We start from the raw sequence: 15192 nt of genomic DNA, 5'->3' as shown, positions 1-15192 counted from the left end.
TTTTTTTAGTAGAGACGGGGTTTCACTGTGTTAGCCAGGATGGTCTCGATCTCCTGACCTCGTGATCCGCCCGTCTCAGCCTCCCAAAGTGCTGGGATTACAGGCTTGAGCCACCGCGCCCGGCAAAAGGATAAGATTAAAGAGAGGACTGTCCGTCAGCATATTAAGGTTTGTCTGTTTTGTTTGCCTCATTAATATTTTGTTTCCCTTTTTTCTAATGTGATTGTTTTCCTCCAATTTAGATATGTCGGCAATTTATTCTCCATTCACATTTACATTCATGACTCATGACCCTCAAAACTGATACCTTCTCTAAAACCTTCTCTGGAACCACGGTCTCCTCCCTCTACTGTGGACGAGGCATCATTCCGTACCATAAGCCAGTTCCTGGTTGTTTCCTCTGGCATCCTCTTTTGTAGCTCCTTTAATCCTTCAAACTGCTTAGATCCTGTGATCTGCCCCCATAACACTTACTAATTTTATCTTACATTTTTTTTACATTGGCAAGTATTCATTTACTTGTTCATGCATATTTGCCAAAAGTCTGCATTTCCATTCAACAGGAATCTCAGTGGTAGCAGAGATTACTTAACCATTAATATTGATGATCAACTGGCTGGCTGTTTAAATTGCCACTTTCCTCTTGAATTTTGAAGGGTGCCCATGGTGAATCTTGTGTGTCCCTCATGCTTGGCACACAGTGGATACTTACTCTTGTTGATATTTGCCAGCCACCCTTGGCCCAGAATTTCTGCTTGGGAAATAGTATCACAGATGCATTTGTCAGATGAAAAAAGCCTGCTTCTGGCTTTATAATGGACCCTTTATCCTCATTGTCTTTAGGGGACTTCTGGTCCTACAGTAGTTAAATATTAAGAATTTAATGACTTTCTAAATCAGTGATTGCAGGGAAAAAAAAAAAATTGCCAAGTAATGTTTTAATACGAAAGAACATAAACATTTTCTAACTACCTAAAAAAGGAACTGCCAATCAGCTTTCAAAGTGATTAAAAATAAGAAAATATGCCCTATATGTACATATATTTTTATTACTTTCAGCACTCTCCATGTATTTAATTCTGAATACATGTTTAGAAGTTTTCATCTGATACCATATTCCTTCTGCCTGAAGAATTTCTTTAACCTCTTGTAGTGCAGGTCTGCTGGCTCCAAGTCCTCTCAGCTTTTGTCTGCAGTCTTTTGCCTTCATTTACCCAAGGTATTTTCACTGGCTGTAGAAATCTGGGTGGGCTCGAGTTCGTTTCCCTTAAAGCTGGCACTCATTATTTTCCACTTGCATACCTTCTGACATACATTTTGTCTTTGATGTACTATATGTAATTTTTTTCATGGCGTCCTTTAATGTTTTCCCGTTATCTTTCATTTTGAACAACTCAGCTACAATACATTTAGAAGTATGTATGTGTTTCTTTTTTGGTATTTTCTCTGGTTTGGGTTTCACTGAGCTTAGTGAATCTATGGTTTGCTATCTTTCATTATTATTGCAAAATTATCTACTATTTTTTTAAAAACACTTTGTCCTTTTATCTGTCTCTTCTGTTTTTGAGACTCCAATTATATATATTAGATTATTTGGTGTTGTGCCACAGCTCTTTAATTCCTCGGTTTTTCTCACTCGTTTTTTCTCTTTGTATTTTAGTTCACGTAATTTCTATTTACCTATTTTCAAATGCATAGATTTTTTTTTTCTTCACGTGTGTCCATCTGAGCTATGTACTGTTGAGCTCATCAAACTAATTCTTCCTCTTTGATAGCATGTTTTCCCTTTCTCACATTCCTGTCTGACTTCATTTCTCTGCTGAGATTCTCCATCTGTGTATTCCTGTTACCACCTTCACCAGGTGCCTTCCCCTTTTAATCACAGTTCTGTGAAAGGCCCAACTGGCAGCTCCAGCACAAGTGCTGTCTGCCACCGGTCCTCTTGATTGCCTGCCCTCTTGGCAGTGAGTGATTTTTCCTTGCTTTTTAGTGGGTCTCATAAGTTTATCTGGATGTTGTACATCATGTTAAGAATAGCAGAGATTGTCACAATGAGATATCAACCTCACCCCAATTAAAATGGCTGTTATCAAAAAGAAAACAAATGCTGGGGAGGCTGTGAAGAAAGGGGAACCACAGCATATTGCTGGTGGAAATGTATATTGGCACAGCTACTATGGAGAACAGTGTGGAGGTCCCTCAAAAAACTAAAATTAGAACTGCCCTATGATCTCGCAATCCACTATTTGATATATATCCAAAAGGAAATCAGTATATTGAAGGCCTGTTCACACCCCTATGTTTAAGCACTATTCATAATGGCCAAGATGTAGAATCAACCCGTGTCTATCAGCAGGTGAATAGATAAAGAAAATGTGGTCTCTACAGTGGAATATTACTCAACCAGAAAAAGAATGAAATCCTGTTATTTTCAGTAACATGAATGGAACTGGAGTTCATTATGTTAAGTGAAATAAGCCAGTCATAGACAAATACTACATGTTCTCAATCATACATGGGAGCTCAAACGGTTGATCTCATAGAGGTAGTAAGTGGAATAACATACCAGAGGCTAGGAAGGGTGGAGGGAGGGAGGTTGGATGAAGATGGATGAAGAGAGGTTGATTAAGGGGCACAAAACTATAATTACTAATGTAAGAAATAAGTTCTAGTATTTGATAGTACAGTAGGGAAATTATAGTTAGTAATTTATTGTGTATTTCAAAGTAGCTAGTCTTTAAGAGAAGAATTGTAATATTCCCAACACAAAGATATAGCCTGGGCAACATGGCAAAACCATATCTCTACAAAAAAATACAAAAATTAGCCGGGCATGGTTGTACACATCTGTGGTCCCAGCTGCTGGGGAGGCTGAGGTGGGAGGATTGCTTGAGCCCAGGAGGTGGAGGTTGCAATGAGCCAAGATCACGCCACTGCACTCCAGCCCAAGCAACAGGAGCCCTGCCTCCTCTTCCCCACCCAAAGAAAAACAAAAGATAAATATTTGAGATGATGGCTATCCCAGTTACTCTTGATTTGTTCATTTTACATACCAGAGGCTAGGTAAAATGTAAAAAATCATTTTACATTGTATACATGCATAAGATATCACATGTACCCTCCAAAATATGTACAGCTGTTATACATCAGTTTTAAAAAGAACAACAGACATTGAGATAGAGACATACTCCTTAAAATGGGCACACCTCCTCTTAGGCTGTTGATAAGCAGGAGGTGTTCAGTCTAGTAGGAGTCGATTTGGGTTAAGGTTTTGTTTAGTGTTTGGGTCTGTGCCTTCAATACCTCACAAGTTTCAAATTCCTTCAGTGATGGGCTGCTGTTCATTTGCTTCGAGTCGGGGTTTGGGTGCAGAAGGAAGCGTTTTTCTCTGAGTTCCTACTTCCCCCATAGCTTTCAGCTCTTACTGCGTCCTTGCACCTCTGTGGAAGTCACTGTCCATGTTCTTGTTCCTCCTGCAGAAGTCATCTGCTGTTGCGTGTTATTATTAGAGGACAGGTGGAAAGTGAGGGGGGCGTGCCTGTTGTCCTTAGGTACGTTCTGTGTTGCTAGACCTGAAGGGTGCAGCTTCCTCAGTGCTCTTACACCTCCTCCCACAGAGGTAGCTGACCTCCCTGTGGCCCTCCTGTAGGATCCTGTGCCTACAAGGAGAGAGGAAGGTGTCATCTTCTCCTCTTCCTCAGCATCAGAGGATCTTAACCTGGTCAGGGCACAGGGAACGTTTCCTCTACATCCCCAAGAGGCAAAAGGACTTTGCTGCTTCTCCTTCCTCCGAAGTAATGGATCTTTGCCTGCTCTGGGGCGGGGGGAAGAGGGTGTGCAAGAAAGAAAACAATAGTCATGTTATACAGCGAGGGCCGCGTGTAGATAGAGTTTATATAGCCATAATAATTCAAGCACTGAATGTTGAGCTAAACAAATAATATAACTGTAAGGAGGATGTGAGGATGGAAGTATTTTCTGTTTGGGGAAGCTGCAGGGTGTTAAATGATCAGTTAAATTTTCATATTCCCCAGTGTAAGTCAATAGTTAAAGCCTAATACTGAAAAACTTAAAATGTCAGTGTAAGGATGCTATTTAGAAATAATGAGGGCCAGGTGTGGTGGCTCACGCCTGTAATCCCAGCAGTTTGGGAGGGTGAGATGGGTGGATCACTTGAGGCCAGAAGTTCAAGACCAGCGTGACCAACCTAGTGGAACCTCAGCTCTACTAAAAATACAAAAATTAGCCTGGTGTGGTGGTGTGTGCCTGTAGTCCCAGCTACTTGGGGTTCCCAAGAATTGATCAAACCAGGAAGGCGGGGGTTGCAGTGAGCTGAGAGCGCACCATTGCACTCTAGCCTGGGTGACATAGTGAGACCCTGTCTCAAAACAAAAAAAAAAAAAGAGAGAAAAGAAAGAAAAAAGAATGAGGTAAATATTAAATAAGCTTCAAAAAGTCACAATTCTTTTTTTTTTTTTTTTTTGAGACGGAGTTTTGTTTTGCTCTGTCGCCCGGGCTGGAGTGCAGTGACCGGATCTCAGCTCACTGCAAGCTCTGCCTCCCTGGTTTACACCATTCTCCTGCCTCAGCCTCCGGAGTAGCTGGGACTACAGGCACCCGCCACCTCGCCCGGCTAGTTTTTTGTATTTTTAGTAGAGACGGGGTTTCACCATGTTAGCCAGGATGGTCTCGATCTCCTGACCTTGTGATCCACCCGTCTCAGCCTCCCAAAGTGCTGGGATTACAGGCTTGAGCCACCGCGCCCGGCTTCACAATTCTTTATTCTAAGAAGTGGAAACTGGATAGGAGGGGGAGGGGAGACAAGGGATGGCTTTCTCATTACCAAGCCGTGGGGAACTGTATGACATTCAAAGGTAGGCGAATAAAGATGCTTGATAAAATTAAATATTAAGTTCTATAAATATAAAATTTGATAAAGTTTAAAACTGAGTTCTAAAAGTTTATAACACAAGGGTAAGGATAAAGGTGTAGGGAAAATAGGCATTCTCATATGTTGGTGGAGGGATTCCAACTGGTGCAGCTGTTGAGGAGGTCAGTAGGGCACTCCATCAAAGTTCCAAATTCAGTAATTCCTACTACAGATATGGTAGAAAATTGTGTTTCACACTTGCATGCAATAAGACTAGAAACCATCTAAATATTACCCAGTAGGTGGCCAGGCGCAGTGGTGCACGCCTGTAATCCCAGCACTTTGGGAGGCTGAATCAGGTGGATCATTTGAGGTTAGGAGTTCAAGACCAGCCTGGCCAACATGGTGAAACTCCATCTCTAATAAAAAATAAAAATACAAAAATTAGCCGGATGTAGTGGCGGGTGCCTGTAATCCCAGCTACTCGGGAGGCTGAGGCAGGCAGGGAGGATTGCTTAAACCCGGGAGGCAAAGGTTGCGGTGAGCTGAGATTGTACCATTGCACTCCAGCCCGGGGTACTGAGTAAGACTCCGTCTCAAAATAAAGAAAGAAAGAAAAAGAAAAATAAATTATTACCAGTAGGTGAATGGTGAGCAGCCATACAGTGGAATACTATCTAGCCTTTAAAGAAAAAGGTGACACTTGTGTACTTCTGTGGAATGATACCCCAGGTAAGAAGCAAGATGCAGAATGGCATCGGTGTCTCTCTAGAAGATGACCAGAGAAACCAGAGGTAGTTTTGTTTCTAAGGAAATAGGGAATATTTCCTTAGAGAATTACTTGAGCTCAGGAGTTCAAGACCATCCTGGGCAACATAGCAAAACCCCATCTCTACTAAAAATACAAAAAAAAAAAAATTAACTGGGCATGGTCGCACATGCTTGTAGTCCCAGCTACTCAGGAGGCTGAGGTGGGAGGATCACTTGAGCCTGGGAGGCAGAGGTTGCAGTGAGCTGAGATCATACCACTGCATGCCAGCCTGGACAACAGAGCTAGATCCTATCTCAAAAAATATGTATTTGTTAAAAATGTGAATAGGCAGTTCACAGGAAAAAAAAAAAAACTGAACTGTGGAAAAAAATTCAATTTCGCTAGTAACCAGAGGAAAGCATATTAGAAGAAGGCATTGTTTCATATCTATCAAGTTGGTAAAAGTCTGAAAATATGACTTCAAGGTTTGGGTTGGAATGTAAGGAAATGTATATTGTGATTATTTGAAGTCGTATTTTTTTTATAGCTAGGATGACACTTCACATCTGATTTTGATAGTTTCTTTTTACATGCCGATATGCCATAGACATCTTTCCATTTTAACATGATATGTAGAACTCTGAACTCCATTTCTAGATGTATTTAACAGGATATATTATCCAATGATAAGACTAATTTGGATAGGATTTTGTCTGAGGGAAGGATAACAGTATAGAGAATCTCAAGGTTTTCTTAACCTTAGGGTTTTATAGTTTTTCATTTTTAATGTAGATTGTTTTCTGCTTTCTTAAAAGACATTATTGCAAGAGCATCTCAAGCAGACGTCGTTACAATCGTGATTTGGAACAGGATGAAGCATTTATTCCAGTTGGAGAATCACTAAAAGACCTTATTGACCAGTCACAAAGTTCTGGTAGTGGGTCTGGACTACCTTTATTGGTAAGTTAAAAGTTCCTATAAACATGAATGGTGTGTTGATTTAGAATATGTCCTCATGATGGTGGACAGTATAATTATTGCAGATCAGGGAACAATAATGTACACTTTTTTTGTCCTTATTTAGAAAGAGGTGTGTGTTATTGCAAGGTGAAATTAGTTAAAAATAAGAAATATGAACCAAGAAAAATAAAATAGGCAAGTAAGATAGAGCTGTAAACAAGGTTAGGAACCAAGTCCTGCAGAGAAGGGCGGGGGAAGTTAGATCATGGAGTCCTATATGAAAGGCAAGAGTTAGCTCACAAGTTTTGCTCTAAGCATTTTACCAGCCGACTTAAAGAGGAATCAGGTATAAGATTCCTTGCATCTGTAAGGTTAAATGGATTGATTGAGGGAACTGTAACTATTTCAGATTCTGAAATAAAAAAGAAGTTTCAACAGATATGCTTAGAGAGTATGCTTCTCTCAGTATACTACTACCAAAACATAGTTCAGTAAAAAATAATTTTAAAGGGGATTACAAATAAATTCCAACAAATTTGGACTGATTCTTGGTATGAGAGAAAAAAAGATAATCCCAGCAGGTTCATTTATATATGGAAATATTCAGATTTATGGGTCGAAGGAACTCTTATTTGAGAGGACCTGTGTTATGAACGCTAGATATCCAGATAGGTTTTAGTTTTTAATTGTATTAGTTGAAAGAAACTGATCTCTTCTTATTTTATTTTATTTATTTTATTTTACTTTATTTTATTTTAATTGTATTGAGACAGTCTTGCTCTGTCACCCAGGCTGAAGTGCAGTGGCCCAGTCTTGGCTCACTGCAACCCGTGCTTCCCAAGTTCAAGCAATTCCCGTCTCAGCCTCCGAAGTAGCTGGAATTACCAGATGCACCACCACGCCTGTGTTTTTGTTTTTTGTTTTTTTGGAGGGATGGGGTTTCGCCATGTTGACTCGGCTGGTCTCGAACTCCTGGCCTCAAGTGATCCTCTCACCTTGGCTCCTAAAGTGCTGGGATTACAGGCGTGAACCACCGCACCCACTCTGATCTCTAATTTTAAAATTCATTTTATTAGGTAACTCTAATTGAATTGGAAAGGTAAAAGTAAAACTGCCTTCATATGCAGACAACATGATTGTTTATGTAGAAAATCCCAAGAATGGTACAACTACTGCAGCCAGTATGTGACTTTATCATGTTGCAGAATACAGTCATTGTACAAATATCATTGAATTTATATGCACTAGCAAGAAACAATTAGGAAATTATAAAAACAGTATTTAAAATAGCATCAAAAACCATGAAATATTTAGAATAAGCCTAACAATTTATGCAAGACCTGCACGCTGAAAATTATAAAACATTGCTGAAAGAAATTAATAAAGCCCTAAATAAGTGGAGATGTTTATAAATCTGAGGACTCAGTATGAAGATTTCAGTTTTCCTCAAATTGGTGTGTAATTTCATTTGAATCCAAATGAAAATCAGAGCAAACTTTTATAGAAATTGATGTATATTCTAACATTTATATGGAAATGCAAAGGACTAGAAGAACCAAAACAATTTTGAAGTAGAAGAACAAAGAGGAATCACTACCTGATTTCTGGACTTACTGTAAAGCTCAATAATGATCACAATTTGGTACTGGTGTAAGGATAGATGTATTGATGAATGGAACAGATTATGGAGTTTAGAAAGGAACATGCACTTAATATGGTTAATTGATTTAAAAAAAAAAAAAGGTGCCCAAGTAATTCAGTTGGAAAAAGGCAATCCGTTTAACAGATGGTGCAGGAAAAATCAGGAATCCATTTACCAAAAAGTTAATCTCAGCCCTTACCTCCTCACTCTGTATACAAAATTAACTTGAAATGTAGCATAGTCCTAAATGTAAAAGTTGAAGTATAAAACCTCTAAAAGAAAATGTCCAAAGGAATTATTGTGACCTTGGGCAGACTTCTCAGTACATAAAAAGCACAAATCATTTTTTTTAATGATAAATCAGGCTTTATCAAAATTTAAACCTTCTGCTATTTAGAAGACACTGTTAAGAAAATGAGAAGACAAGTCACAGATTGGCAAAACAGATCTGATACAGGGTGTTTGTGCAAAATATATAAAGAACTTTTGCAACTCAATAAGGCAACCTAATTTTTTAAAAAAATGGCCAGAAGATTTGAACAGACACTTCCCCAAAGAAGATGAAAGAATGGCAGACAAGCACATGAAAAGATGTTCAGCATCAACAGGGATATACAAATTAAACACAGTAAGATACTTCTACACATCCACTAGTATAGCTAAGACTGACAATATTAAGTGGTAACAAAGATGTAGATCAACTAGAAATCTCATACATTGCTGGTTGGAATGCAAAATGGTATGGCTCTTTTGAAAAACACTTTGACAGTTGTCTGGAAAATTACGGGTATACTTTCTGTACAATGAAGCAATCCTTCTGCTAATTATTTACCCAAGAGGTATGAAAATTTGTCCACACCAGAGACCTGAATGTGAATGTTGATAGCAGTTTTATTTATAATAGACATAAACTGGAAACAACCTCAAAGCTCATTAATTGGTAAATGAATAAACAAATGCTGGTACATTCATACAGTGGAATACTACTCATCAGCAAAAAGGAACAACTTCTAACACCTGTAGCAGTAACAGTGGGTGAATTTCAGAAGTATTTTATGCTACATGAAGGAAGTCAGACACAAAAGGCTACACTCCTGCCTCAGCCTCCCAGGTATGCTGGGATTAAGGCATGCGCCACCATGCCCAGCTAATTTTTGTATTTTTTTTTTTTTTAGTAGAGGCGGGGTTTCACCATGTTGGCCAGGCTGGTCTTGAACTCCAGACTTCAGGTGATCCACCTGCCTTGGCCTCCCAAAGTGCTGGGATTACAGGCACGAGCCACCATGCCCAGCCAAAAAGTGAGAATTTTTTTACGTGATTAAAATGTTCTGTATTTTAATTGTGGTATTGGTGATTACATGATATAGATTTATCAAAGGCTTGTTGCACTTTTCTCAAAAAGGGTACATTTTATATAAATTATAAAATCTTGACTTAAAAACTTACAGGCTGAGGCAGGCGGATCACTTGAGGTCAGGAGTTCGAGACCAGTCTGGCTAACATGGTGAAACCCCATCTTTACTAAAAATACAGAAATTAGCTGGACGTGGTGGCAGATGCCTGTAATCCCAGCTACTCGGGAGGCTGAGGCAGGAAATCGCTTGAACTGGGGAGGCAGAGGTTGCAGTGAGCTGAGATTGGCTGCTGCACTCCAGCCTGGGCAACGGAGCGAGATTCTGTCTCAAAAAAACAACAGAATTTACAAAAGGATTCTATAATAAATGATACATAAAGTCACTTTAACTTTGCACTAAATCTGGTTCATTTTAGAAGCATTTCCAACTTGGAACATAATGTCCTTGTTAATGTAGAATGATCACTAATGCTTCTGAAAATGAAAGATAACAATCCTTATACATCTTTTATTTAACAAATATGAAAGTACTTCTGATATTGTCCCAAATAAATACCTATATTCTGTGAGCAGGGGATGGATTTCAAGCAAATATATACGTAAATAAGAATAAAGTTATGATTGTGTTAAGTGCAGCAACTGAGAGGTTTTATGTGCTATGAAGGTGTTTAAGTGAGAAAATAGTACTCTAAGTAAAGGGAACTGGACATTCAAAAAGACCCAGAGACAGGAATAAGCTTGAGTGAATTCTAAAAGTTGACATAAATCAAACAGGAGGTTTGTGGGTGGGTGGTCACAGCGAATAATGGGGCCAAGCCAGATCTTGCAGGGTCTTATAGATGGGATTTTTAAGATCTTTAACTGTCATTTGGACTTTGCTGCATAATAACACCCCAAAACTTAGTGCCGTGAAGCAACAAACATTATTTCTCATTCTGTGAGTCTGCGGGGCAGTTCATTTGTTGGACTTGCTCAGCTAGAGCTAGGTGGTGTAGTTCACACACATGGCCGACAGTTCATGCTGCCATTATTTGTTGTTCACAGGGTTACCAAAGCAGCAGGAAAGGGCAAGCCCCAGTCCACAAACATTTGTCAGGTCTTTGCTTGCATCACGTTCGCTGTTGTTCTTTTATCCAAAGAAGGTCATATGGCCTAAGCCCTGAGTCTGCGGGCCAGGAGTACCCATGGCTGTGTGCACTGGGAGGGGAATTATTATGACCATTTTTGCCGTTAGCCACACTGAATAACCTGTTTTTAATTTCAGAATACATTGTAAATTGTTTCATACTTTAAAGTACATTATGGCTGGGCATGGTGGCTCACACCTGTAATCCCAGCATTTTGGGAGGCCGAGGTGGGCGGATCACCTGAGGTCAGGAGTTCAAGACCAGCCTGGTTAACATGGCTAAACCCCATCTTTACTAAAAATACAAAAAAGTTAGCTGGGTATGGTGGCGAGTGCCTGTCATTCCAGCTACTTAGGAGGCTGAGGCTGGAGAATCACTTGAAACTAGAAGGTGAAGGTTGCAGTGAGCCGAGATTGGGCCACTGCACTCCAGCCTGGGCGATAGAGCGAGATTCCATCCAAAAAAAAGTACATTATAAGTTTTTAACTGGAGTTGGTTGGGTATACCATGCTTTTTGATGAGATGGGCTATCCCTTTGTCAGTCTTAATGGGTTTCTTTCATCAAGAGCTCAAACCTTTTACTTTTTTCTATAAAGGTTCAGCGAACTATTGCCAAACAGATTCAGATGGTCCGGCAAGTTGGTAAAGGCCGATATGGAGAAGTATGGATGGGTAAATGGCGTGGCGAAAAAGTGGCGGTGAAAGTATTCTTTACCACTGAAGAAGCCAGCTGGTTTCGAGAAACGGAAATCTACCAAACTGTGCTAATGCGCCATGAAAACATACTTGGTGGGTACACAGTGATTCAGTCAATTTCATGTTTGACAAGGCTAGTGGGGGTGCAGGTGGAAGCCTCTATATATGCTTTGAAAACATGTATGAGTTCAACTATATACACTTGTCTAAAGGAAACCCAGTAGAATACATGGTTTAAATACAACATAGTCTGGAATGCCAACCAAGCTCTTTCTTCACTAACCAGCTGAAGAAACAGCAGTGAGCTTCAAGTGGAAAATAATACTAGTTTATTGGACTTACTCCCATAGTAATGAAAATCCAGTCTTTTATAGATAGTTTAAGCAGTGATTTAGGAGTAACATATGCCTTTTCCCTTTCATAAGCCCAACAGCCCAACATGCAGTTTCATTGTATGTTCTGTGTTTAATGTGTGTTTTCCCCCATCTCCACATTTACACAATAATAGCAAAGTAATTTAGGTATGAGCTGGTCAGTCAGGTGCATAAGGCCATCTGGCTATCCTGAGTTTTCTTTTCCCTTCACCTCCTGTTTTCCTCCCTTTAATTTGTAGAGTGCATAGCACATTGCCAAGCAGGCAATTGTATTAGTTTCCTAGGGCTGCTGTATCAATTACCACAAACTGGGTGGCCTCAGCCTCCAAAACGTATTCACTCACAGTTTTCAAGGCTAGAAGTTTAAAACCAAGGTGTTGGCAGAGCTGTTGTGTCTCTGAAGACTCTAGGGGAGGAGCCTTCCTTGCCTCTTCTGGCTACCGGTGGTTGCCAGGAATTTTTGGTGTTCCTTGGCTTATTATAGACAACACTCTAGTCTCCGTTTCTGTCATCAAGTGGCCTTCTCCCTGGGTGCCTGGGTCCACATTTCCACCTTATAACATCACCAGCCATTGAATTCGGGCCCACCCTAATCCTGTATGAGTTATCTTAACTTGATTACATCTGCAAAGACCCTCTTTCCAAATAAGGTCACATTTATAGGTGACATGGATTTTAGACATGAATTTTGTGGGGGAGCACTATTCAGCTTAGTACATAGCACTCACTGACCTTTTTCTGGAGGGAAGAGGGTAGGAGAGAAAGGAAAAGAGCAGGACTGTGAACCTGGCAGTCAACGAACCAAACTGAAAAGGCAGCTGTGATGAGTCACTGATGGGCAAATGGGAGTTGGCTTAATTAGGAGCTAACTCTTAGTTGAACATTCTTAATTTTATTAAAGTGTCCACTTTTTGCTTTGAAATCAAGAGCCTTTTCCACTAGAGAATCATGTAGGTTGATAATATTCTCCAGGTTATTTGTATAATATGTGATCTTTTTCTTTTCTTTTTTTTTTTTTTTTTTGAGACGGAGACTCGTTCTGTCGCCCAGGCTGGAGTGCAGTGGCGCCATCTCAAGTCACTGCAACCTCTGCCTCCAGGTTCAAGTGATTCTCCTGCCTCAACCTCCAGAGTAGCTGGAACTACAGGCACGTGCCACCATGGCTGGCTAATTTTTGTATTTTTAGTAGAGACGGGGTTTTGCCATGTTGGCCAGGCTAGTCTCGAGCTCCTGACCTCAAGTGATCCGCCCGCCTCAGGCTCCCAAAGTGCTAGGATTACAGGTGTGAGCCACCGCACCCGGCATATGTGATCTTTTTCTTAATCATATTATCACTTTCATGATTATTAAGATTATAATAAATTTATTGTAGAAGTACAGTTATATGTGTAAATGTAGAAATAAAATTTTTAGTAACACATTCACGATTTGGTGTCAGGCAAATTAAAGTTTCACTGTCTGCACATGATACCTAAGTTTTTCTCAATATCCAGAATGAGCATTACTTCTCCCTAGCCATCTCTGATGACTAACCTTTTAAACTCATCAACTGGACAGGTTTCATAGCGGCAGACATTAAAGGTACAGGTTCCTGGACTCAGCTCTATTTGATTACTGATTACCATGAAAATGGATCTCTCTATGACTTCCTGAAATGTGCTACACTGGACACCAGAGCCCTGCTCAAATTGGCTTATTCGGCTGCCTGTGGTCTGTGCCACCTGCACACAGAAATTTATGGCACCCAAGGAAAGCCCGCAATTGCTCATCGAGACCTAAAGAGCAAAAACATCCTCATCAAGAAAAATGGGAGTTGCTGTATTGCTGACCTGGGCCTTGCTGTTAAATTCAACAGGTGAGTGGTTCTTTGCCCCACTGTTTTGAAATTTTTTCAATCTCCGAAAGATATTTCCCTATTTGTATTCAAGATAATGGAATTCTAAATCTGTGCACATGCTCGTTTTTAGTTACATAAATACATAGTTGGCGGGATTTTGTTCTTTTTACAAAAATTGTGTCCTACTCCTCCTATACATAATTCTTGATATTTTTTTTTTGGATTTTTTTTTTTTTTTTTTTTTGGTGAGACAGTGTCTCACTCAGTTGCCCAGGTTGGAATACAGTATTGTGATCATAGCTTACTGCAGTGTCGACCTCATGGGCTCAAGCAATCCTCCCACCTCAGCTTCCTGAGTAGCTAGGACTATAGGCGTGCACTGCCACACCTGGCTAATGTTTTTATTTTTGTAGAGATGGGGTCTCACTGTGTTGCCTAGGATGATCTCAAACTCCTAAGCTCAAGTGAGCCTCCCAAAGTGCTGGGATAACAGGTGTGAGCCACCACGCCCAGCCAGATTTTCTTTGTTATAGTCTTAGCCATCCTTCCATTTCAGCTGATGTAAATCTACCTCATTCTTTTTTATAGATGCAGAGTTTTCCGTATCTGGAGGTACTGTAGTTTATTCTTAAGACCCAACTGATGAACATTAAAGGTGTCTTCAGTTGATTATTAAAAAGGTTTTAACATTGTTGCATTTTATCCATATGTTATATATTGGATCCTCGTGCACTTGTACAAGCATTTCTTCATGATGGATTCCTAGAGAAGGGCCTGCTGAGGCAGTGAGTTTATACATATTAAACTATGGTATGTTGCATATTATTTCTTTCAGGAGTGTGCCTTAGTTTACATACCCGTAAGCAGTAGAGATAAGGATGTCATTTTTCTATCAGCACTTGATAGTGTCAGTATTTTAAAACAAATGCAAATGTTAGAAATTACAAATTTTTAGAAAACCTTTGAAACCATTTTAATCTCGTAATTCTAGAATGGAGTGGCTGCTTTACATTTCAGAATTCATTTTAGGCTGTAACATCAAAGTCCCAGTCTTTAAAACAACTGTAAGGGACATTTAAATCTGTTACAGTGTTCTGAGTCAGTGTAGTATTTGTTGGCTCAGATATTTATCAGATGCTATAAGAAAATACAGTGCATATATTGATCACTACTTTAAAGTAATTATTACTAATTGTCAGTATGATCATGTAAACATTGCTAACAACAGAACTATGTTGATTGGACCCATAAAGAAGAAAATGTAATCCTATGTCACAAAGCCTTAGTGTAACATATGAGAGTGGTAAAAGCAAACGATTCCTCTTCTATTTACATATTCACCACTTCTCAGACATAATTATCTACTACTTTTTTTTTTTTTTTTAAAGACAGAGTCTCACTCTGTTGCCTAGGCTGGAGTGCAATGGCGTGATCTTGGCTCACTGCAACCCATGCTTCCCAAGTTCAAGCAATTCCCGTCTCAGCCTCCGAAGTAGCTGGAATTACCAGATGCACCACCACGCCTGTGTTTTTGTTTTTTGTTTTTTTGGAGGGATGGGGTTTCGCCATGTTGACTCGGCT

General features: G+C 39.8%; 1 protein-coding gene across 1 annotated transcript in view; it reads left to right on the top strand.

Moving 5' to 3' along the window:
* The window catches only part of BMPR1A (bone morphogenetic protein receptor, type IA), a 164490-nt gene that overhangs the window by 144727 nt on the left and 4571 nt on the right, over positions 1-15192 (top strand). The window contains exons 8-10 of the mRNA XM_011950407.1: positions 6437-6581; positions 11301-11493; positions 13332-13629. Of these exons, the coding sequence (XP_011805797.1) occupies positions 6437-6581; positions 11301-11493; positions 13332-13629 (636 nt within the window). The remainder of the gene's footprint in view (positions 1-6436; positions 6582-11300; positions 11494-13331; positions 13630-15192) is intronic.

This window comes from Colobus angolensis, unplaced genomic scaffold (genome assembly GCF_000951035.1).
Source record: "Colobus angolensis palliatus isolate OR3802 unplaced genomic scaffold, Cang.pa_1.0 Scaffold307, whole genome shotgun sequence".
Classification (NCBI taxonomy): Eukaryota; Metazoa; Chordata; class Mammalia; order Primates; family Cercopithecidae; genus Colobus; species Colobus angolensis.
The sequence above is the reverse complement of the archived record's forward strand: the minus strand, read 5'-3'. Positions and strand labels throughout refer to the sequence as shown.